The sequence below is a fragment of the Cyclopterus lumpus genome, chromosome 2 (assembly GCF_009769545.1).
Source record: "Cyclopterus lumpus isolate fCycLum1 chromosome 2, fCycLum1.pri, whole genome shotgun sequence".
In the NCBI taxonomy this organism is placed as follows: Eukaryota; Metazoa; Chordata; class Actinopteri; order Perciformes; family Cyclopteridae; genus Cyclopterus; species Cyclopterus lumpus.
Window position 1 is genome coordinate 12,314,276 of NC_046967.1, and position 24,893 is coordinate 12,339,168.

Below are 24,893 nucleotides of genomic sequence, written 5' to 3' on the forward strand. Positions count from 1 at the left end.
TGGCTCCGCCCTGTTTACACTGTTCCTTCCGCTTCATTGTTCAGTTGGCTCCGCCCTGTTTACACTGTTCCTTCCTCTTCATTGTTCTGTTGGCTCCGCCCTGTTTACACTGTTCCTTCCGCTTCATTGTTCAGTTGGCTCCGCCCTGTTTACACTGTTCCTTCCTCTTCATTGTTCAGTTGGCTCCGCCCTGTTTACACTGTTCCTTCCTCTTCATTGTTCTGTTGGCTCCGCCCTGTTTACACTGTTCCTTCCGATTCATTGTTCAGTTGGCTCCGCCCTGTTTACACTGTTCCTTCCTCTCAAACAATCTAGATGTGATGTCATACCCTCAGGACTAAATAGATTATTAATAGTTCTTGTTGCTCATTCTGCTGTTCCCCATAACACACACCGTCTATGAATGTGTTAAATGAACATCCCTCTGATGCAGATGTTCCTTCAGCAGCTTGGGAACGTCTCCAAGGACTCAAAGGAGTCATGGCGTCAGTGTTTCAGACTTCACGTCACCATGAAGCGGACAGAGAGCAGAGAGACACACTGCGTTACTTAGAAAGGACTTGAAAAGGTGCACAAGCACATGAGTAATGTGAGTGCTCTCACACACACACACACACACACACACACACACACACACACACACACACACACTCGGACCGAGACTCTCTGCACTGTAGTGGGTTGTGTAAGAAGATAATAGCTGAGCCAAAACCAGCCCACTTCAATCCATAATGACACATGCGGTGTGTTTGTATGTGAGGGGAGGAGAGCGTTTATGTAACACACACACACACACACACACACACACACACACACACACACACACACAGTACATACAGTCAAAAGGTCTTTGTCCCCTTCCTGGTTTTTTTAAATGATGATTTAATTAATGAAGGGATGAAAGCGATCCCAACCTACCTGTGAAAAGGTAACCGCCCCTAAAGCTAATGACTGGTTGCCCCCACAGGATGTTCCTATGATGTATGAATGTTAGTTAGTCCTGATTGACAGGTGGTACCTTACATGGTAGCTCCTCCCATCAGTGTGTGAATGTTAGTTAGTCCTGATTGACAGGTGGCACCTTGCTTGGTAGCTCCTCCCATCAGTGTATGAATGTTAGTTAGTCCTGATTGACAGGTGGTACCTTACATGGTAGCTCCTCCCATCAGTGTGTGAATGTTAGTTAGTCCTGATTGACAGGTGGCACCTTGCTTGGTAGCTCCTCCCATCAGTGTATGAATGTTAGTTAGTCCTGATTGACAGGTGGTACCTTGCATGGTGGCTCCTCCCATTTATTTTCCCTAAATACAGGAATATTATATTTATATATTATAACTTTCTTCTGTTTGTGATGACACACCAAATATAAAATTAGAAGAGCAGTGACCTAAAGCTCTCTCTCTCTCTCTCTCTCTCTCTCTCTCTCTCTCTCTCTCTCTCTCTCTCTCTCTCTCTCTCTCTCTCTCTCTCTCTCTCTCTCTCTCTCTCTCTCTCTCTCTCTCTCTCTCTCTCTCTCTCTCTCTCTCTCTCTCTCTCTCTCTCTCTCTCTCTCTCTCTCTCTCTCTCTCTCTCTCTCTCTCTCTGCGCACGCCGCTCTGAGAAGTGAGAGTTGATGTGAAGCCTTCCGGTCGCTCCTCTGATCGCTGTGAGGTTGTGACTCCACAGAGAAGGAGACGGGAAGGAGAGAGGATACAGGATACAGGGAAGGAAGAGTTCAAGGATACAGAGGAATCCAGCTGAGAGGAGGACAGCAGGAGGTCGGCATGCAACATGAGTAACGGCAGCCACGGAGTCGGGGGGCTCCGACCCCTCTGGAATGTCAACGGTAAGTGAGGCTCCATCATTTGACTCGTTCGACGCGGGTTCGATTCCCGACCACAACGATTTGATTTATGTTCAAAAGATCTATAAAGAAGAAATAGTGATGAATAAAAACAAGTTTCTGTTTATGAAGTTATTGAAATAAAGGTCCAAGATGAGGAGTAGACAGTGTAGTTTGAATGAGAAGTGATGATTTGATATCTGATCAATAATCATCTTCTTCTTCTTGACCAAATCCAAACAAAGAGGAGGAAGAGTGAAGAAGAGGAGGAAGACCAACAGAATCAGGCTTCTCCTCCTTTCACCATGTTCATCTCTTCTTCCTCTTTTATGTCGAACTGGAATACGAACGCACTGAAACAGAAGTATGAGTATAAAATGACAACGCAGCATAATTAAATATGTAGAAATAGTGACACTCACTTCTGGTGTTTTTTGCTGAGGTTGGAATGTCATCTTATATATTACACTGCATGATAGCATGTTAAATATTATAATGCGGTTCATCTCAATACAAGAACGAGGAATGTATTGCGGTGTTTATGTTTCATAGTGTGAGATTATTATGTCATCTTATCCTCTGGTTACCTGAACAGAGTTCCTCCTGTTACAGAATGACTGACAGCTCTGAGTTCACCACAGGGGGTTGATGTTCTCCTACTCCATTTCCTCTGCTTCCTATGTCCTCCTCTGTCTCCTCCTCTATAAAGCATGTTGAACATGTGTGTATGAGAACATGTGTGTTTGGGAACATGTGTGTATGGGAACATGTGTGTATGAGAACATGTGTGTATGGGAACATGTGTGTATGAGAACATGTGTGTATGGGAACATGTGTGTATGAGAACATGTGTGTATGGGAACATGTGTGTATGGGAACATGTGTGTATGAGAACATGTGTGTTTGGGAACATGTGTGTATGAGAACATGTGTGTATGAGAACATGTGTGTATGAGAACATGTGTGTATGGGAACATGTGTGTATGGGAACATGTGTGTATGAGAACATGTGTGTATGAGAACATGTGTGTATGGGAACATGTGTGTATGGGAACATGTGTGTATGAGAAAATGTGTGTATGGGAACATGTGTGTATGGGAACATGTGTGTATGAGAACATGTGTGTATGGGAACATGTGTGTATGAGAACATGTGTGTTTGGGAACATGTGTGTATGGGAACATGTGTGTATGGGAACATGTGTGTATGAGAACATGTGTGTTTGGGAACATGTGTGTATGAGAACATGTGTGTTTGGGAACATGTGTGTATGGGAACATGTGTGTATGGGAACATGTGTGTTTGGGAACATGTGTGTATGGGAACATGTGTGTATGAGAACATGTGTGTTTGGGAACATGTGTGTATGGGAACATGTGTGTATGGGAACATGTGTGTATGAGAACATGTGTGTATGGGAACATGTGTGTATGAGAACATGTGTGTTTGGGAACATGTGTGTTTGGGAACATGTGTGTTTGGGAACATGTGTGTATGAGAACATGTGTGTTTGGGAACATGTGTGTATGAGAACATGTGTGTTTGGGAACATGTGTGTATGGGAACATGTGTGTTTGGGAACATGTGTGTATGAGAACATGTGTGTTTGGGAACATGTGTGTATGAGAACATGTGTGTTTGGGAACATGTGTGTTTGGGAACATGTGTGTTTGGGAACATGTGTGTTTGGGAACATGTGTGTATGAGAACATGTGTGTATGGGAACATGTGTGTATGGGAACATGTGTGTTTGGGAACATGTGTGTTTGGGAACATGTGTGTTTGGGAACATGTGTGTTTGGGAACATGTGTGTATGCAGCCAGCAGTCATCTGATTACATCTCCGTATATTCATCTTTTCAACCCATCAGCCATTTATTACAAATCATTTGTGTTTCATCTCCACCAGCACAACTTCAAAGGATATTTACATCAATTATATAACTTCTCATTTGTTTGCATGTGTAATCTTAAATATGGTAAATAGCATTTTGATGTCAAAGGAGTTCACATCTGAAGGTCTGGTCCAACAGGACACGCCCCCTGCTGGGGGGTAGTGGACCCGATAGAGGGTCCAGCCCCATCCCTGTGAAGAGGAGCATGTGGGTGTAGAATGGCTGTGAAGAGCATGTCTCTGCCTCATGCTGGTCCATTATCGTGGCTCCATACCCGCTGGCTCCACTAGAGGGGGCTGTGTCTTCACTCTGGGCTCGGTCAAAGGACCAGTCTGTATGCGAAGCAATATATATATATATATATATATATATATATATATATATATATATATATATATATATATATATATATATATATATATATATATATATATATATATATATATATATATATATATATATATATATATATCAGCTTTAAGGACTGACATGAGATGGGCTTCTTATTTAGCTCTCAATATTAACTCACGTTTAACTCTTGACCAGAAAGTGGACACAAACATGTCCTCCCGTCAGCCTGGAGGTGGCTCCTGGTCTTCTGAGGAGTGTTAAAGGCAAACAGAATAGTCCTCTTCATCGTCTGTGGATATCAAAAACAAGTCCAGCTGGTTCTACTCAAACAGAACCCTGACCCTTGCTGTAAGGAGTACATCCTCTGAGGAAGATGCTCCGCTCCAGCTTCGGTGGTCAAGTCAAGTCATTTGAACCTAAAGAAGGAACCCGCTGGTTCTAGTTGATTGGACAGCATCCTTTATGAAAGACCATCAGGGCCAGACATAGTAATGGTGCTGAACCGGCTCACTGACGGTCCAGAGTGTGTCTGTGCTCCTCTCTGCCCCCCATGCTCAGTGACCACAGGTCCACCGGGAGGGTCAACAAGGAAGATGCACTGTTCACTCTTTTGTAAATATGTGTTAACTGGAAAGGATCTTATAAAAGGATCTATTGTTGTTGTATTTGCTTCCACTGTACAAGACTATCAAAAGTCTCCCATTTTCTTACTATGCCAAATAACTCCTACAAATCTACAAAGAGAGCCAGAGAGGTATTGGACCTGGTGATGGACCTGGTTCCTTGACCCTCAAGCCGCCGTGGAAGGGGGACCACATGAAGCAGATGGGTCTGGACCCGGAGTCCTGGATGCTGGACCGGGCCCAGTTGGGCTTAAGCTGTTGTCCATTCTCAGAACCAGAACCTTTTATTAACAAGTATGTTTTCACATACAAGGAATTCTTCATGTCGGGTTGCGCAACATTGGACAATAACATTAATCAGCACAGTGCAATAATTAAAACATTAAATGTACAGAAGAATATAAAATAAAGTGCAGACTAACAGCACTTTAAAGTGTAATGTAAGTGTAACTTTAAAGTGACACGTGTATTTAAAGTGAAGAATTAAGAGTATTTAAAGTAATTGAAGAATTAAGTGTATTTAAAGTGAATAATTTTGAGTATTTAAAGTAAGTGAAGAATTAAGTGTATTTAAAGTGAAGAATTAAGAGTATTTAAAGTTAATATTTTAGAGTATTTAAAGTAAGTGAAGAATTAAGTGTATTAAAAGTGAATAATTAAGTGTATTTAAAGTGAAGGGTTAAGTGATGTGCAGGGGAGTGACCGGGTAGGAAATTGTCCTGAGGATGTCCGTCAGTGAGGAGAACATTTGATATTGTTATTGTTCTGAAACGACAGTTCTGGACATCTGATTTGTGTATTTCATGTTGTTTCATATTCAGCTGATTGAGTTACACACAGAGAACATGTAAATATGTAAATGCAAGTACAAAGACTCGTGATCTTCTGCGTCGCTTCACATTTCTGATGAAACATTCATTTTGGTGGGTGATCCTCTGAATCCTCTTACCCACATAATAATAATAATAATCTAATTTATTATAGTCTCTTAGATGCTTTAGATTGAGTTGATACTTGGAGATATTTGGAAAATAAACTAAACTAATTAAATAACTTAAAAACCTTTAACAGCATCAGAAAACATTAGTTTTGTTTAATAAAGTGTCCTGTACCTCAAACCTATGAATCACCCATAGCCGGACATCAGAGTACAGTAGCATTGAACTATTAGGAGCTTTCTGATATTGCAGCTTCCAACAATCTTACATATTTTCCTTGAAGGATGCACATTATTAGTTTGTGTTACAGCCGGTGAATACTGTCAATAAGGACACACACATGGAGACAGGCTCGTCTAGAACTGGTCTACTGGGGGGTATTGCAATTATGAGCAGGTTCAAAACCGGGAAGATAGTCCAGACCGGCAAACAAATATGACACGTTTAATTAAGATTGATGAATACTAAAAGATGGAGTGGAGTGATCACACTGAAAATGAAACATCATTTAACTTTAAAAATGTACGGCCAATTAAACTGTAGTTTCATACACACAAATAATATGATCACGTTTTTATTAGTTTATTGAACTAAATGATTAAGAAGAAGCAGAGTTAATAAGGTGCAATGGAGAGATGTAAATTCATCCATAAGGAGAGAGAGAGAAGAGGAGATAGGTGCTCAGTGTATCCTAAAACATCCCCCAGCAGCCTATAAGCCTATAGCAGCATATCAAGGGGCTGGACCAGGGCAAACCTGATTCAGCCCTAACTATACGGGCTATTAAAGAGGAAAGTCTTAAGTCTATTCTTGAATGAGGTGACTGTGTCTGCCTCCCGGACTGAAAGTGGAAGCTGGTTCCATAAAAGAGGAGCTTGATAACTGAAGGCTCTGGCTCCCATCCTACTTTTTAGGACTCTAGTCATTTAGTGATTCTCCAATGAAAGATTTCCTGCTTTGGTTCATATAATAATTGTTATATAATATTTAATAATTTATATAATACCAAAAGATATTCCATATGTTTTTATAGACAAAAGGAACAATCAATTAAAGAAACAGTCTGCATATGAATTAGTGAGCATAATTGTTTGTGATGTTTGCATTAGACATTCAAAAGAAGTGCAGACTTGTTGTTGTTGTTTGTGTGTGTGTGTGTGTGTGTGTGTGTGTGTGTGTGTGTGTGTGTGTGTGTGTGTGTGTGTGTGTGTGTGTGTGTGTGTGTGTGTGTGTGTGTGTGTGTGTGTGTGTGTTGAAGCCACCACAGTGCCACTAGCCTCCTTTACAACAGACTTCTTCCCGTGATGGCCTAGTTTCAGGATACTGCAGTAGCCATGTTGCATTTACTGTGTGTGTGTGTGTGTCTAAATGTGTGTGTGCGTGTCTAAATGTGTGTGTGTGTGTGTCTAAATGTGTGTGTGTGTGTCTAAATGTTAATGTGTGTGTCTAAATGTGTGTGTGTGTGTGTATAAATGTTTGTGTGTGTGTCTAAATGTGTGTGTGTGTCTAAATGTGTGTGTGTGTGTCTAAATGTTAATGTGTGTGTCTAAATGTGTGTGTGTGTGTGTATAAATGTTTGTGTGTGTGTCTAAATGTGTGTGTGTGTGTCTAAATGTGTGTGTGTGTGTATACATGTTTGTGTGTGTGTCTAAATGTGTGTGTGTGTCTAAATGTGTGTGCGTGTGTCTAAATGTTAATGTGTGTGTCTAAATGTTAATGTGTGTGTCTAAATGTTTGTGTGTGTGTCTAAATGTGTGTGTGTGTGTCTAAATGTGTGTGTGTGTGTCTAAATGTTAATGTGTGTGTCTAAATGTGTGTGTGTGTGTATAAATGTTTGTGTGTGTGTCTAAATGTGTGTGTGTGTGTCTAAATGTGTGTGTGTGTATAAATGTGTGTGTGTGTGTCTAAATGTTAATGTGTGTGTCTAAATGTGTGTGTGTGTGTATAAATGTTTGTGTGTGTGTCTAAATGTGTGTGTGTGTGTCTAAATGTGTGTGTGTGTGTATAAATGTGTGTGTGTGTGTATAAATGTTTGTGTGTGTGTCTAAATGTGTGTGTGTGTCTAAATGTGTGTGTGTGTGTATAAATGTGTGTGTGTGTGTGTGTCTAAATGTTAATGTGTGTGTCTAAATGTTTGTGTGTGTGTCTAAATGTGTGTGTGTGTGTGTGTGTGTGTATAAATGTGTGGATGTGTGTGTGTCTAAATGTTAATGTGTGTGTCTAAATGTGTGTGTGTCTAAATGTTAATGTGTGTGTCTAAATGTTTGTATGTGTCTAAATGTGTGTGGATGTGTGTGTGTCTAAATGTTAATGTGTGTGTCTAAATGTGTGTGTGTGTGTATAAATGTGTGTCTAAATGTGTGTGTGTATGTGTCTAAATGTTAATGTGTGTGTCTAAATGTGTCTGTGTGTGTGTATAAATAAATGTGTGTAAATTCCTCAGTGCATCATGTGGAGTTACATTGATGGACACCTCATTAAAATGGATATGATGGGGCAGGAAAAGAGTATTTCTTAACAAAGGGACTCTTCTGTTATTGCACACACACGCACACACACACTCTGCAACGTTTCTCATGCGCGCTATTGGCTCGTGCTCGCTGTGTTTGTTTTTGAATACCATCTTAACTCACAATATATTGTAGAGCGTATGCTTCCTATATTCCATATTCTGATTTCTGAAACCCGACCTATTTTAGTGGATGTTATGGAACTGCTGCAAAACATAGTGTCTCATTTACTAGATTCAAATGTCCTAATCTCCATGTGGGGAACATTAGATGGTGCTTATTAACCATGTCATATCCAGACGTGTCATATCCAGACTTGTGATATCCAGACGTGTCATATCCAGACGTGTCATATCCAGACGTCTGATATCCAGACGTGTCATATCCAGACGTGTCATATCCAGACGTGTGATATCCAGACGTCTCATATCCAGACGTCTCATATCCAGACGTCTGGATATCAGACGTTTCATATCCAGACGTTTCATATCCAGACGTTTCATATCCAGACGTGTCATATCCAGACGTGTCATATCCAGACGTGTGATATCCAGACTTGTGATATCCAGACGTCTCATATCCAGACGTCTGATATCCAGACGTCTGGATATCAGACGTTTCATATCCAGACGTTTCATATCCAGACGTGTCCAGAGACACATTTACATGTAGAAAACACAAATAAAAGAGGAGATGCCTTTGCAGGGATCCTTGATTACCCCTGAACATCCACACAGCTGGACTCCAGCTGAGCTCATCATGTTTGATATTGCTTTCACCTCGAACATCTTCAGTGCTGTTTGGTAAATCAGAAAGGTCTCTGGGAACCTGTGAAGATATTGTTCTCATAGTTGCTTCACCGTCTGGTTTAACGAGGCGTGAAGAGAACAAAGAGGATTAAGAACTCGGAGCCGAGTATGAATATATGAGTGTTAAACGCAGCATGACAAGTGGAAACGTGTGACTTCATGCAGCAATGTGCATCACGTCACATGCACACAAACATTGCATGCACTAGTTCTCTCTTGCAGAATAACCCTATGTAACTGGTGTTGAGGACTTCTGTACCCCAGTGAGGCCCACAATGGACCAATGGGCAGGCAGGGACTGTGGACTGGGTCCCGTGGGCTGTGGACTGTGGACTGGGTCTTGTGGGTTTGCTCTCGTACACCCTCCCCACCAAACGGGCCCACAGGGGCTTGTTTACTGGGAAACTGCTGGACCAGCTTCCTTCCCTCAGGACCATTTGGGATTTCTTCCTCTTTTTGAGCCTTTTCTCTACGTCTATTTGGACTTCAGCACTGAGGTATAAGGACCAGGGAAGACAGGAAGGATAGAAAGGACAGGAAGGACCAGGAGGACAGGAAGGACCAGGGAGGATAGAAAGGATAGGAAGGACCAGGGAGGACAGGGAGGATAGAAAGGACAGGGAGGATAGAAAGGACAGGAAGGATAGAAAGGACAGGGAGGATAGAAAGGACAGGAAGGACCAGGGAGGATAGAAAGGACAGTGAGGATAGAAAAGACAGGAAGGATAGAAAGGGCAGGAAGGACAGGAAGGATAGAAAGGACAGGGAGGATAGAAAGGACAGTGAGGATAGAAAGGACAGGAAGGATAGAAAGGACCAGGGAGGATAGAAAGGACAGGAAGGACCAGGGAGGATAGAAAGGACAGGAAGGACCAGGGAGGACAGGGAGGATAGAAAGGACAGGGAGGACAGGGAGGATAAAAAGGACAGGAAGGATAGAAAGGACAGGGAGGATAGAAAGGACAGGGAGGATAGAAAGGACAGGAAGGATAGAAAGGACAGGGAGGATAGAAAGGACAGGGAGGATAGAAAGGACCAGGGAGGATAGAAAGGACAGGAAGGACCAGGGAGGATAGAAAGGACAGGAAGGACCAGGGAGGATAGAAAGGACAGGAAGGACCAGGGAGGACAGGGAGGATAGAAAGGACAGGGAGGACAGGGAGGATAAAAAGGACAGGGAGGATAGAAAGGACAGGGAGGATAGAAAGGACAGGGAGGATAGAAAGGACAGGGAGGATAGAAAGGACAGGAAGGATAGAAAGGACAGGGAGGATAGAAAGGACAGGGAGGATAGAAAGGACAGGAAGGATAGAAAGGACAGGGAGGATAGCAAGGACAGGAAGGATAGAAAGGACAGGAAGGATAGAAAGGACAGGGAGGATAGAAAGGACAGTGAGGATAGAAAGGACAGGGAGGATAGAAAGGACAGGCAGGACAGGGAGGATAGAAAGGACAGGCAGGACAGGGAGGATAGAAAGGACAGGGAGGATAGAAAGGACAGGAAGGATAGAAAGGACAGGGAGGATAGAAAGGACAGGGAGGATAGAAAGGACAGGAAGGACAGAAAGGACAGGGAGGACGGGCAGGACAGGGAGGATAGAAAGGACAGGAAGGATAGAAAGGACAGGAAGGATAGAAAGGACAGGAAGGATAGAAAGGACAGGGAGGATAGAAAGGACAGGAAGGATAGAAAGGACAGGAAGGATAGAAAGGACAGGAAGGATAGAAAGGACAGGAAGGATAGAAAGGACAGGGAGGATAGAAAGGACAGGGAGGATAGAAAGGACAGGAAGGATAGAAAGGACAGGCAGGATAGAAAGGACAGGGAGGATAGAAAGGACAGGGAGGATAGAAAGGACAGGAAGGATAGAAAGGATAGAAAGGACAGGAAGGACAGGCAGGACCAGGGAGGACAGAAAGGATAGAAAGGACAGGAAGGACAGGCAGGACCAGGGAGGATAGAAAGGACAGGAAGGATAGAAAGGACTGGGAGGATAGAAAGGACAGGGAGGATAGAAAGGACAGGGAGGATAGAAAGGACAGGAAGGACAGGAAGGATAGAAAGGACAGGGAGGATAGAAAGGACAGGCAGGACCAGGGAGGACAGAAAGGATAGAAAGGACAGGAAGGATAGAAAGGACAGGGAGGATAGAAAGGACAGGAAGGACAGGGAGGATAGAAAGGACAGGGAGGATAGAAAGGACAGGAAGGACATGAAGGATAGAAAGGACAGGGAGGATAGAAAGGACAGGGAGGACAGAAAGGATAGAAAGGACAGGAAGGATAGAAAGGACAGGGAGGATAGAAAGGACAGGAAGGACAGGGAGGATAGAAAGGACAGGAAGGATAGAAAGGACAGGGAGGATAGAAAGGACAGGGAGGATAGAAAGGACAGGGAGGATAGAAAGGACAGGAAGGACATGAAGGATAGAAAGGACAGGAAGGATAGAAAGGACAGGGAGGATAGAAAAGACAGGGAGGATAGAAAAGACAGGAAGGACAGGGAGGATAGAAAGGACAGGAAGGACAGGGAGGATAGAAAGGACAGGGAGGATAGAAAGGACAGGGAGGATAGAAAGGACAGGGAGGATAGAAAGGACAGGAAGGACATGAAGGATAGAAAGGACAGGGAGGATAGAAAGGACAGGAAGGACATGAAGGATAGAAAGGACAGGGAGGATAGAAAGGACAGGGAGGATAGAAAGGACAGGAAGGACAGGGAGGATAGAAAGGACAGAAAGGATAGAAAGGACAGGGAGGATAGAAAGGACAGGGAGGATAGAAAGGACAGGGAGGATAGAAAGGACAGGAAGGACAGGGAGGATAGAAAGGACAGGAAGGATAGAAAGGACAGGCAGGACCAGGGAGGACAGAAAGGATAGAAAGGACAGGAAGGACAGGCAGGACCAGGGAGGATAGAAAGGACAGGAAGGATAGAAAGGACAGAAAGGATAGAAAGGACAGGAAGGACAGGCAGGACCAGGGAGGATAGAAAGGACAGGAAGGATAGAAAGGACAGGGTGGATAGAAAGGACAGGCAGGACAGGGAGGATAGAAAGGACAGGGAGGATAGAAAGGACAGGGAGGACAGGGAGGACAGGGAGGATAGAAAGGACAGGCAGGACCAGGGAGTGTGTGTGTGTGTAAGATGCTGCTGATGAAATCAATGGTAATGTGCCTCTCGTCGGCCTGTGTTGTATATTACATACGGACTCGAAGCCTCGATTTTCGTGTGGATGGGCGTGTCCTTTAATCTGATCAACGAATTTTTGCCAAGAGCCTTTAAAACCTGCGTTACAAAGGGTGGATTATGATGTTTCCTTATGGTCAACATGTGTGTACACAAGACCCATGTAGTCTTGAGACCGCACCATTTCACTACTCTCTCTACTACCGACATTATTATCAGCTGTAAGCACTTTCTTTATTCATCCTGAATTGGACTTTGCATTGGCAAAATATCCTTTTTTTGTAAAGCAGCCAAGGTGTCATCAGCATAATTCCATTTGCTTGCCGTATAATTAAATGATTATCTGCCACTATGATGCTGATAATCTTCTTATCTCTCTTTCTTCCTACAGCATCATCGGTGATCCAATCAGCTGACATGTTGTCCAACACCTCATGCAACATGTCCTCCAATGATTCTACATTCTGCTCTCTTGTGGACGAAGAAGTGGGAGCAGGGAGTTCCTATAAAGCCCTGGAGATGTTTTTTATCGCACTGGTTACTGGATCTTTGAGCTTTGTGACTGTCACAGGGAATATTTTAGTTATGCTTTCCATCAAAGTAAACCGCCACCTACAAACTGTCAATAACTATTTCTTATTTTCATTAGCATGTGCTGACTTGATCATCGGTGCTTTCAGCATGAACTTGTACACAGTCTACATCATTGTTGGGTACTGGCCACTTGGGCCGGTGGTCTGCGACCTGTGGCTAGCTTTAGATTATGTCGTCTCAAACGCCTCAGTGATGAATTTATTGATCATCAGCTTTGATCGCTATTTCTGCGTGACCAAACCCCTCACATATCCGACAAGGAGGACAACTAAGATGGCAGGCCTAATGATCGCAGCAGCATGGATCCTGTCCTTCATCTTGTGGGCTCCTGCCATCTTGTTCTGGCAGTTCATCGTTGGACAGCGAACAGTGCCACCTGGAGAATGTTATATTCAGGTAAAGTCATTCAAAACTGAAGCCAGAAAACTTTCCAAAGCTACTGAAGGTCCAAATCTGGAAATGTGAAGAGCTTCAGAAACAACAGGTGCTCTCAGGCTCATAACATGAAGCTCTCTGCCATCCTCAACGGGTAACCACGGTGCAGTTGTCGATCCCTCCCCAACCCGCCAGGTGCACATCTAACACCGACACATAAGAGGGCCCTTGATTTCAGGGAAGCACTGAGTGACAGAATACATCTATCAGAAGAGCCAATATGTGATGACAGGGGCTCCCAGGAGATTATCCCAGTCCTTCCTTGAGAGCTCAGTGAGACCCAGCCACATATTGTGAGAACCCACAGTAGCTACAGACACCACACGGTGTGCAGCTTTTGCAACTCCATGAATCAAACCATTCATGTGGTTGATGCTACGGCCCCGAATGTCAGTCTGAGAATGCGTGGCGGAGGCATTAGGCTGGACAGATGCCAGTGAAGCGCCCAACACACCCAAGTCTACTAGCAGCTGTTGTGATGCCAGTGCTGTCCAATGTTGGGCAGCACTCAGCAGGTCGGCATGCTGGTTACTTGAACACTGCTCCCTGGGTGGTCTGCCTGGAGGGCATCAAACCTGGCGTGGTGGAAATCCATCCCGGCGATGAGGTTGAGAAATGACGTCACTGATTAGGATCTTGAAGCTCCGTCCGTGGAGATGAGCAGTCCAGTGGCCAAATGCATGCTGGTGACTGGAGGATACAATTACCCATAGAGTCTAGTAGAGTTGAAAAGCACTTACTGGAGTTCATTTCTAAGAATAAACTAGAGCATCGCTCTAATTAGCAGAGGTATGTTTCTGGTGGTGCTATTTAATGTTAGTACTCCGGCATTCATGTAACATATCCAGCAGCAAGTTAAAATGTTTAAAGGCTAGTTGTGGCTGACATGCTTGACCCTGAAGCCCCAACTCTATTTCTACCACTCAAATCCCACTAATGTATGAATATTCATAATAATAATTCACTTTTAGAGCAATAAAAAGACAGCATTGAGTTCAAGAGTTTTGGATTGCATTAGATTGTATATGTGTACCTAATAAACTGGTAACTCAGTGCATGTATGAAATGCATATCTATAAGCCTTCTCTTTGGATCATGGAACGGTTTCTTTCCTTCTTTCTACAGTTCCTTTCGAACCCTGCAGTGACGTTTGGGACAGCGATTGCTGCATTCTATCTTCCGGTCATTATTATGACCGTCCTGTACATCCACATTTCCCTCGCCTCCAGGAGCAGGGTCTCCAAACACAAACCAGAGAAGAAAGAGAAGAAGGGAATAAAGTAAGGAATGATATTAATGGAAGTATACAAGCAACAAATAACTTCATATGAGAAAAAAGCCCAACAAAAGACAACATGGCATGGCAAAATATATAAATGACAATGCACTAACCTTTTCTCAATTAACATTTGTGGCTATGACCACGGATCAATTAGACCAAACAATGACCATCCCAACGGACTTCACCCCAGAACTTTAAATCAACATGTGACAGACCTTAGAAGGCTTGGCTCGCCATAGCTGCAACGCAACAGGATGGAACCGTTAGTCAGGAACCTTCAATTCACTTTATTTTGTTTAGCCCAAAATCACAAACTCCCCTCAGAGGGCTTTACTATCTCTACACATACGACATCCCTGACCTTTGACCTCCCATCGGATCCCTCTCCCCTGCTGGACAGAAGCAATAGATGTCATGTGACCAGATGAACAGCGTTACAACACATTTAATGAATATGACAGAAATGTATGAATAATGAGTAAGATAGGATATTACTTTATTCATCCCAAGCGGGAAATTATATTGATGTTCATTTAAGGAGGATCTTTATTCTACAGTCTTAACAGTAGTAGGCATGGACCGCGATCCATGGGTGTGGCTAACAGGTGAACAGAATAAGCTGATGAGGTGGGTGTGGCTAACAGGTGAACAGAATAAGCTGATGAGGTGGGTGTGGCTAACAGGTGAACAGAATAAGCTGATGAGGTGGGTGTGGCTAACAGGTGAACAGAATAAGCTGATGAGGTGGGTGTGGCTAACAGGTGAACAGAATAAGCTGATGAGGTGGGTGTGACTAACAGGTGAACAGAATAAGCTGATGAGGTGGGTGTGACTAACAGGTGAACAGAATAAGCTGATGAGGTGGGTGTGGCTAACAGGTGAACAGAATAAGCTGATGAGGTGGGTGTGGCTAACAGGTGAACAGAATAAGCTGATGAGGTGGGTGTGGCTAACAGGTGAACAGAATAAGCTGATGAGGTGGGTGTGACTAACAGGTGAACAGAATAAGCTGATGAGGTGGGTGTGACTAACAGGTGAACAGAATAAGCTGATGAGGTGGGTGTGGCTAACAGGTGAACAGAATAAGCTGATGAGGTGGGTGTGGCTAACAGGTGAATAGAATAAGCTGATGAGGTGGGTGTGGCTAACAGGTGAACAGAATAAGCTGATGAGGTGGGTGTGACTAACAGGTGAACAGAATAAGCTGATGAGGTGGGTGTGACTAACAGGTGAACAGAATAAATTGACGAGGTGGGTGTGGCTAACAGGTGAACAGAATAAACTGATGAGGTGGGTGTGGCTAACAGGTGAACAGAATAAACTGATGAGGTGGGTGTGGCTAACAGGTGAACAGAATAAGCTGATGAGGTGGGTGTGACTAACAGGTGAACAGAATAAGCTGACGAGGTGGGTGTGGCTAACAGGTGAACAGAATAAACTGACGAGGTGGGTGTGGCTAACAGGTGACAGAATAAACTGACGAGGTGGGTGTGGCTAACAGGTGAACAGAATAAACTGATGAGGTGGGTGTGGCTAACAGGTGAACAGAATAAATTGGAACTAGTTGCATATCAACCAAGCTATTAACATTAATCACACAATATGTGCACAATTATTGTGTGATTAATGTTAATAGCTTAACCCTAATCCACAAATAGATACAACTATATATGTTGCACACCTGATAGGCAGATATTGTTCTAATGGTGTATTTCTTTCTTCAGAACCCCCAGCTTGATGAAGAGCCACCTGTTAAAGCAGAACAATAACAATGAGACCAGTCCTCAGGCCAGTCCCCGCTCGACTCCCAAACTCAGTCTGGAGTCAACCACCACTGCACTGGAGGCTGTGAAGAATGGTGGAGTGGAGGAACCGAAACCTGATCAGGCTCCAGCACAACCTAGTCCAGGACTCACACAGGTGCTGACTCACACGCCATTAACATCTCCTTTAACATGTATTGTGTGTGTTAGCTGTAGCTAATCTGAAGCGTCATAATGATCCATCCATCCATCCAGGAGGAAAAAGAGAGCTCCAACGATTCGTCCACAGCTTTTATTCCCCCCACGGAGCCAAAGGACAACCCCGACCACAAGGTGACATCTGAGGTTGGTATGCAACAGTTGGATAACTGGTTTTGTTCATGCCATGCTCTTTGGGTTTTTGAAAATTCACAATATCCGCAAAAACCAATACAAATGATTGTACAACCCGCTCCAACACTAAGCCATCTTCTTCTAATAAAGACCGTCTCTTCCTTGTGATAGCAGCTTACGATAAGATAACATATTCCTTTATTAGTCCCGCAGTGGGACATTTACAGGATTACAGCAGCAAACAGGCTAAAGAAACATAGTAAAAATACAAAGTGATGTAAATAACAGTAAAGAATATACAATAACGGAATATTATATATATACACAAACAGAATAACTTAAATATCTGCTTTAGATAAATTAGATACATATTTGATATTAGATAAATATCCTGTTTGTACAAGAAAAAGATAATTATCTAGTTATTAAATATAACGTGTTTTAATCATAAGCAACTTAGGCGTAAAGGCCCAGCACCTTCATCAAGTTCTTAGGCCTCACCCTTGACTCGATTTCATCCATCACTTTGCTTTTCTTGAACCATCTGCTGGCCAACAGATGCACCAAATGGCAGCTGCCAACCCTCCCAGTCCACCTTAATTGTACCATGAGAATAGTTTCAAAGCTTTTAACTAAAGCTCCTGACGGAGCATCCTGGCACCTTTGTTGAAGTATACTTCATACACTCTACAACAGGTCACCGTGGCTATAAAGGTTCCTAACCAAACTTTCTTGGTTTTGTTACAGGCTGCAACAAATCCCATCCCAGCTGCCACAACAACTTCCAATCCCGCCTCGTCCAAGATCAACTCCAACTCGAGGTGGTCTAAGATAAAGATCGTAACGAAGCAGGCCGGGGATGAATGCATCACGGCCATAGAGATTGTCCCCCCTGTCGAGGGAGCCGAGAGGCATTCCATCCCAATCAGCCGTCCTCGAACTGTGGCAAGAAAGTTTGCAAGCATTGCTAGAAGCCAAGTGAAGAGGAAAAGACAGATGGCTGCCAGAGAAAAGAAAGTATGTTAGAGCAACACTGCACGGACATAAGGCCTAAATGGATAAACAATACACGGTGTACTGGCTGCTTGCATATGGCAGATACGAGTGGTTGTTTGCCCTTAAATTCATTGGTTTGTACGGTTGGACATTGTAATTACAAACTGATTTGGTTTTATTCATAAATTATCAGACCAAAGCAACACAAATAACCCACGGACAACATGTTAATATAGCAATGTCCAGTTTCCCTGAAGCCTGTGAAAAAGCAGTCTGAAAAGTATGAGCACACCGTTCCATAATGCAACTTTCATTCTCACTAATTATCCCGACACAGAAGAGAGCAGCATAATTTATTAACAAGCAAAGCTAAAACTGTGTGTTTTGCATGGCAGCATACAATGTGTTGCTGGTTTACACAAGTGTGTGTGTGTGTGTGTGTGTGTGTGTGTGTGTGTGTGTGTGTGTGTGTGTGTGTGTGTGTGTGTGTGTGTGTGTTACAAAGCAGCTGTTGCCGAGTTGCTGTCACTTCGCTTCATTAGTGATCAGAATGACAGATGGCATTGGGAAACATAGCTTTTAAATGAGCATTATCTTCAACCACATGTGTCTGATTTTGGTCCAGCAGACCTCTAAATCACCACAGCCTACGATGGAACCGTTACATCAGCAGTCAGATTGTTTTCTGCATCTTTTTGGTCTGATTTTTTAAATGTTACGTAGATGATAAAATGCAGTCCTTGAGATTTGCTTCACGTGGGAGTTAAAGGACAAGTCTGGGTCAAAGATAACTAGAGATTCTTTACAGTGTTGGATGCCAGGGCAATGCCATCTACAGAAACCACATCACCAGATAATTGATCTCTTAGTCAGTTGATATTCAATAGACAGCAAGTCTGAAACTAATTAATAATGTACTAATGAGTTGTGTTTGGTAAGGCCTATTTCAAACACCACTTACAGAAAAGAAAAGCGTGTAGACTTGAAATCCAAATAAATGTACTGAAACATGTATTTGGTATTCCTTTTTTAAAAGAAGCTCTAAGGATGTGCAGACAGAAACAAGGCAGAAGTTCACCATGCGTCATTGGAGTGAATTTGGCTTTAACGTAGATGGTGTGTAAGAATCAGTATAGATATGACTTTAAAGCATTAATGCAACCAAATATTATGTTGCCAATCAATCATGGTCAAAAAACAGCTGCCGCTCGCTCTGGCTCCCTTTCCATCTTTCCATGTTAGCCTTACTTCTGTCCATAGGGGCCGGGCATCAAACAGCCGGTCGGACCTGAGACATTGCTAGCAGATTACTTTGACAGGAACAGTGAATTTCTACTTGAAATAGTAAAATATCTTCTGCCATGATTACTTCTCTCTAGGATTCTATTGCTTTTCATCTGATAAGCTCATGGATCTTCTTTCCTGAGGTACTTTATTGTGTCAGCAGTAACTGAAGCAATATGCTCACGTTTCATTGTCTCGTATTAATGCAGGTTGTTTTTCTAGTGGCGGTACAATCATGTCCAACCCTAGAAACAACAATACAGGAGCTGCTTCTCTGAGTAATACACCTTCTAACTGGCAGGAAACTATGAAGCTTCAAGTCTAATTACACGTCTTGGACAATAAACACAATTCATGTTCTTAGTGACTGGACTTATGGGCTTCTGTGTTAGAGAACAAGGTTTATAATGAAGTGCCCTTCCATGTTTCACATAGTACTTCAAATTAAAAAGGACCTCAACAGTGCTTTGGCATGTTTGAGCCCAGACATGATTGTACCAATTGTTTTGGATTTCTAAAGCTTTTTCTTCCAATTTCGCCTTTCATCAATCTCAGTTTATTTTAAATATCAACGTGCAGAGTGTTTAAAGGTCTTGAGGTAATGGATCTTTCAGAGTAAACAGCTTAATGTTGTGTTATAATTAGGTGCTTACTTTTCAAACCAGTACACACTCAGGAATAAATCGAGGATTAACGATCTCAAACCAGTTTAAATTCTCACCAAATTGATTTTATACCACATATCATCAGTGTTCTATAACCCTTCTCTCTCTGTTCTTCCCCTCCTCTATAGGTGACCAAGACTATCTTTGCCATCCTGCTGGCTTTCATCATCACATGGACGCCGTATAACGTCATGGTGCTGATCTCCACCTTCTGCCAGTCCTGTGTGCCTGACACTGTGTGGGCGATCGGCTACTGGCTGTGTTACGTCAACTCCACCATCAACCCAGCTTGTTATGCACTGTGCAACGCCACCTTCAAAAAGACATTCAAGAACTTGCTGCTGTGCCAGTATAAAAATATAGGTACAAGATGAGATGGAAGGAGAAGGCTGAGGATGGGCTGGATGGGGAAGGGGTAGACCACTGCAAGAGCATGGGACAGAGGAGCAGAGAGAGGCAATGTTGCTGAGAGGTGAGTGGAGGAGAGCTGAAGAAGCTGGACAGGGGTCCTTCTCAAGAGAAGAGACATCTTCAGGGGATGAACAACGCTAGTTTATTCTGTAAATGAATGCCAGTCATCCCTGTTGGTACGAATAGATTCAGACTGGAGTGTAAACCAGTGATTCTTTGGACTGCCCAGATCCCACAAGATGTAATTAATCACCATGCGGTTATCTGATTTATTTATTCAATTCAGTTTATTTAGTATTGCCCAAAATCACAGATCAGCCTCAGTCCCGGGACCTTACATCGGATCTCAAACAGATGAGTTTCCAATGTACACTGTGTCACCATGGTGATTATATAAGACACTTAAGACATGGCTTTCTGCTGGGTATCTTAAAATATGGATTAAGATTTGCACTCAATTGTAACTAAACATAATTCATGATATTATGCCATATCATAATGCATCAATGTTGTATGCATCTTAACCTAGTAGGTCACAAAGAAATCCCCCCGTGGCTTTTGGTGATCATTTTTATTTAAGTATAGGACAGCTGTCGTCTTCGAAATCAATCAAACTGGTGGTGTGTGTGTGTATATATATATATATATATATATATATATATATATATATATATATATATATATATATATATATATATATATATATATATATATATATATATATATAATCTATCACACACATACAGAGGGAGAGAGACTTCTTTCTCTGCTCAGGTAGACGTTGCTCCTTAGTGTGGCATATGTTGAGGAAAAATCAAATCAAAATGTTTTTGAGGCAGACAGAAGTCAAATTAATGAAATGTATTCCTGCCGCTGGTCGTTATCGGGACGCATCCTGCCGGTGTTTGGTTTTAGAGCAGATGGTTGGTTCAGATTGGCTCCAACATACGGTATCTTTGACAGTCCTCTGCTGTGTCAAAATGTTCCAGAGTTTACTGGACTGGTTGGTTTTGCAATAAGATGAGTTTCTAGCTTCAAATCTGTCAACACAACGTATTGTAGTTGTGTCACCAAATCATCTAAACACACACTCTTTGACACACAAGGAAACATCTTCTCATGGAATGTAGAGGAAGGAAACAAAGCATGGGAGAACATGGAGAGAGGGAAGGATGCTGAAGAGGAAACGACAGAGGGAGAGGGTACGAGGGATTTAGGAAAAAGGAAGGATGAGCTTGTGGAAGGAGAATAGAAGTACATGAATTCCTCATTCAGTCCTGGGCTCCATCCATAATACCTCATGCTGGAGATAAAAACCCAATCATCTAGAATCAGGATATCAGGGGACTATCCATGACGTCAGAACCATCTAGTATGAAGAAAGCCTCAGCTCTTATTAACGTGATGCTATTCTCAAGGAATGTTGTTCCTTTTGAGGAATATTCAGTCACTTCTCCATGAAGAGCAAACATCTTTCATTTCACTTCACTGTCATTGCAGGAGATGCATTAGATTATGTTCCATAATGGCGGTTATGCATTGTTTCATGCTTTCTACAACATTGTGCACAAATAACTTTTTCCATAGTTCTGATCACTACAATGAAGGCCAATTTAATGTTGTTTTCCATTCCCAAAAAATGTGACACATCTACAAGTCTTGTACAGAGTTATTGACGTTAGAGTATTGGCCCTTTTACCTTAAAATCGGATTTCATATTTGACCAGTGGAATATCTTTACGAGGGATTTTAATCGAATCCTTAAAATTAGTCAATAGTGACTCTAGAGCTCTAGAGGAATGCAGCCCTCCACTCGCACAGAGGATGAGGAATAAATACTTTCAATTAATATCACACTTGAAGATCAGCCAATCAGTGCCATGCGTTGGACTAACCTCCCGTCACTGTAGTCCATTGTAGCTGCTGAGGTCCCTCAATCACCCAACATGATGTTCCAAACCCACAGGACAGTTAAAGGCCTTTGGCATCAAATTCATTCTGCTCTGATCTTCATGCCATCGGCAGCCATGTAGTGCATCACAACACTGTTCATTTAGAATATGAATATCATTGTATGACACAAATCTCCCTTCATTGTCACTTGTTGTTCTCAGGAACATTTCAAAAGCTTCTGCAGTATCTCTTCATTAAGAGCACATTTTCACTCAATGGATTTACATTGTTTCTTTTAGCAAATTAAGGAACATTATTATGGAGCATTCATAGCCAAATACAACAAGTGATTACACTGAAATCATAACATGGGACATTTCCAGATAATGAAGACTGAACTCAACGCATGTTCTTAATGTTAGATGTCCTAGTTGTAATGAATGCAGGGTCCTATAGTGATAGTTCAATCAGGAGAGACTTCATTAGAATGAAATGCAGAACATATGAAGAACGTCTGAGAAGGAGGAGGGTCCCAACTGTTTGAGCTGAGATGACAACTGACAGCAGCAGAGAGGAGAAAGTTTAAAGTTGGAGAGCAACGATGTGATCGGCTTAAGGAAGCTGAGCAGAACCTGGTTGGGTCATTTAAAGCCGAGAGTCTTCCTGACTGAGCTCCATTACGACTCCCCAGCTGGCTCTATGAGCCGATCCCTGACCTTCATCTGAACCAGTTGCTTCTTTTCTTTACACCTTTTAAACTTCTTCAAGTCCCATTTAGACTTCAGATTGAATCGTCTGCTCAGTGAAATATGAAAACCGAGGAGAAAGACAGTGCAGGAAGAACTGAGGCCAAGATCACCAACAGACTGCAGAACGGATCGCTGCTCGGTTAGCTGACATACTTCATTGACGTGATTTCACAATAAAAGGATGACGGCAGCGTTTAGGGAAATTGGACTGACTTTCATTTGCTTGATAATATGACACACCCATCAGCAGGAAGACATTGTTCCATCAGTGCTCTCCAAAGCCATGACAGAGTCCTTTAAAATATGACCACAACAGTGATGTGTAGCTAGGGTTAGGGAAAGATTCAGGACCCTTCATCATCAGGGTTCAAGAAGACCTACTATCTTAAGGAATCATCATGGTCCTGGTTCAGAACAACAACATTGGGGATCTGATTTGAAGACACAGACCATCTCCTGACCACAACCCCCGTTTGAGCTCCTGATGGGTCCAGAAGCGTTCTACCACAGAGTATGTCTGGGTCGAGGTGTCTTCAGGTCCATGACTGCTTATCCCTCTGAGCAGAGGAAGTGGAGCGGTGAAGACCCACAGGGAGCATGAAGAGCTTTGATGTTGTGGGCGCACATTAGGAAATTAACAAGTATGATTGAGGTTCCCTCACCTCCTATCACAATGGAACTAATTGCCTCCCACTCTAAAGACAACTCTCCCTGATTGGTTTTCCATCGTACACCTCGACCAGGAGTTCTTGCTCATGGCTGGAACTGCAATACTCTGAGTATTCATCACCTGAATTGCTTTCACTGCACCAACAACTGAACATATTCTTTGATTAGATATTACCAGACAAATCAGTATTGTATTGTATGTCATGCTAAAAGGTCAACATGTGTTCATATTCATCAAAGTTAGTTTTGAAATGCAATTATCTTTCAAAATCACTACAACCATATACTACAGTGGTATCTATATAACATATTTAAAATCATATTCGAGCTACTCGTGGCTAAGGCAGCTGAGGTGCTCATGGCTCCTCTCTGTCTACCTGAGAATACCACTTCATTCAGGCAAAGTTAGAACGTAGCACACAACACCTCAGCTGCGTGAAGTGAAAAGCAGCCACTTTGGATACCATTCGTAGAAATGTACATCCAAAGGTGACCTTGTTTTCTACCTATCGGACGCAGAGGGTGGGACAAAGCGCCCTATTGGCCTCAGAGTGAGGACGGGCTGGATAGATGACCAAAATAAAAACAAAGTGCAAATAAATCAAAAGGACCATTCTGGATGCTTGTTTGCCATGTTTGAAAAGGTATGTTTCAACTTTCCTCCTTTAAAAGTAGAAAAGACTCTAACAATAATACATCCCTGGAGGATGAAGGTGATGAGGCTGGTAAGCCGTCTCCCAGGTCCAGAGGTCCAAACAGTGCACCAGCCCAGCAGGAACCTGGTTCTGAATATGCCCCAGCCCACATCACAAAGGCTTGGACTAGCAAAGCTACCCCAGAGAATATAAAATGATTTAGACAGCATTTACCAAAGGTTGAGCAAGAGAGGGCCCCTGTGGCCCCTGAAGAACCACTGGATCAACACTTGTTCTGAGGATAATTGATTTATCTCCTGATTCAGAAGGTTTTAAAAATAAAAACGGATTATATGTTTACCATAATAGTTTAAAACCACATTATTAAATTGGGGATGAACTGTACTGCCAAACTGAAACCTTCATTTGGCCAAGATATTTAGTTTCATTGGGCAGTTCACTGTGAAACACAATGTAAAAGTACAAGTCAATGTAATGTACAATTCCAAAGTAGTACCTAGTCACTCGCTTAGAGTACGCCACTGTTTGTTCAAATGTCCACTTGAAGCTCATTTCTGTAAATACACACAACACAATAATTATGAATACTAATACTCTATCACATACTGAATCATTCCAAAGAGAGGACACGTGGTCCTTGTGTTCTTTCAAAGTATATGAAATATATTTACCTCCCGATGTACAGAGCATGAATGTTATAGTGATCTAAAGACATTGTGAATTGTAGTCTTATACTTTGTCAGAGTATATTGCTTTTAAAACTTCAGCTCAATGGCTTCAACACAACATGTTGACTATATGTTCTGTCATTAAGAGGACATATTGAGAGCTGGACAGCTGTAATATAAATGTCAAACCCACATATAACGTCTGTGTAATGTTGATAAGCATCTGTATATGTACTGTAAATGCTTTGAATTGAACCTGCTCCTCACCCAGAACTGGGTTCTCCAACAGAAGGAGTCTTTAAAGGGTAAATCAACACTAAATATAGCAGCTGTTTGGGCTTTGCCATTGGATTATG

The 24,893-nt window shown here is 42.5% G+C and overlaps 1 protein-coding gene across 1 annotated transcript; it reads left to right on the forward strand.

Annotated features, from left to right (window-relative positions):
* Positions 1-1,614: 1,614 nt before the first annotated feature.
* chrm4a (cholinergic receptor, muscarinic 4a) lies at positions 1,615-20,523 on the forward strand. Its single transcript, XM_034552706.1, has 7 exons — positions 1,615-1,825; positions 12,531-13,129; positions 14,294-14,448; positions 16,175-16,370; positions 16,469-16,558; positions 17,294-17,563; positions 19,620-20,523. The coding sequence occupies exons 1-7, from the start codon at positions 1,771-1,773 to the stop codon at positions 19,863-19,865; spliced, it is 1,611 nt and encodes a 536-aa protein (XP_034408597.1). The 5' UTR covers positions 1,615-1,770; the 3' UTR covers positions 19,866-20,523.
* Positions 20,524-24,893: the final 4,370 nt, after the last annotated feature.

Coding starts and splice junctions, on each gene's coding strand:
- chrm4a (XM_034552706.1), top strand. CDS start 1,771: ATGAGTAACGGCAGCCACGGAGTCGGGGGGCTCCGACCCCTCTGGAAT. Junction 1,826..12,530: donor ACCCCTCTGGAATGTCAACG/GTAAGTGAGGCT, acceptor TTCTTCCTACAG/CATCATCGGTGATCCAATCA. Junction 14,449..16,174: donor AAAGAGAAGAAGGGAATAAA/GTAAGGAATGAT, acceptor TTCTTTCTTCAG/AACCCCCAGCTTGATGAAGA.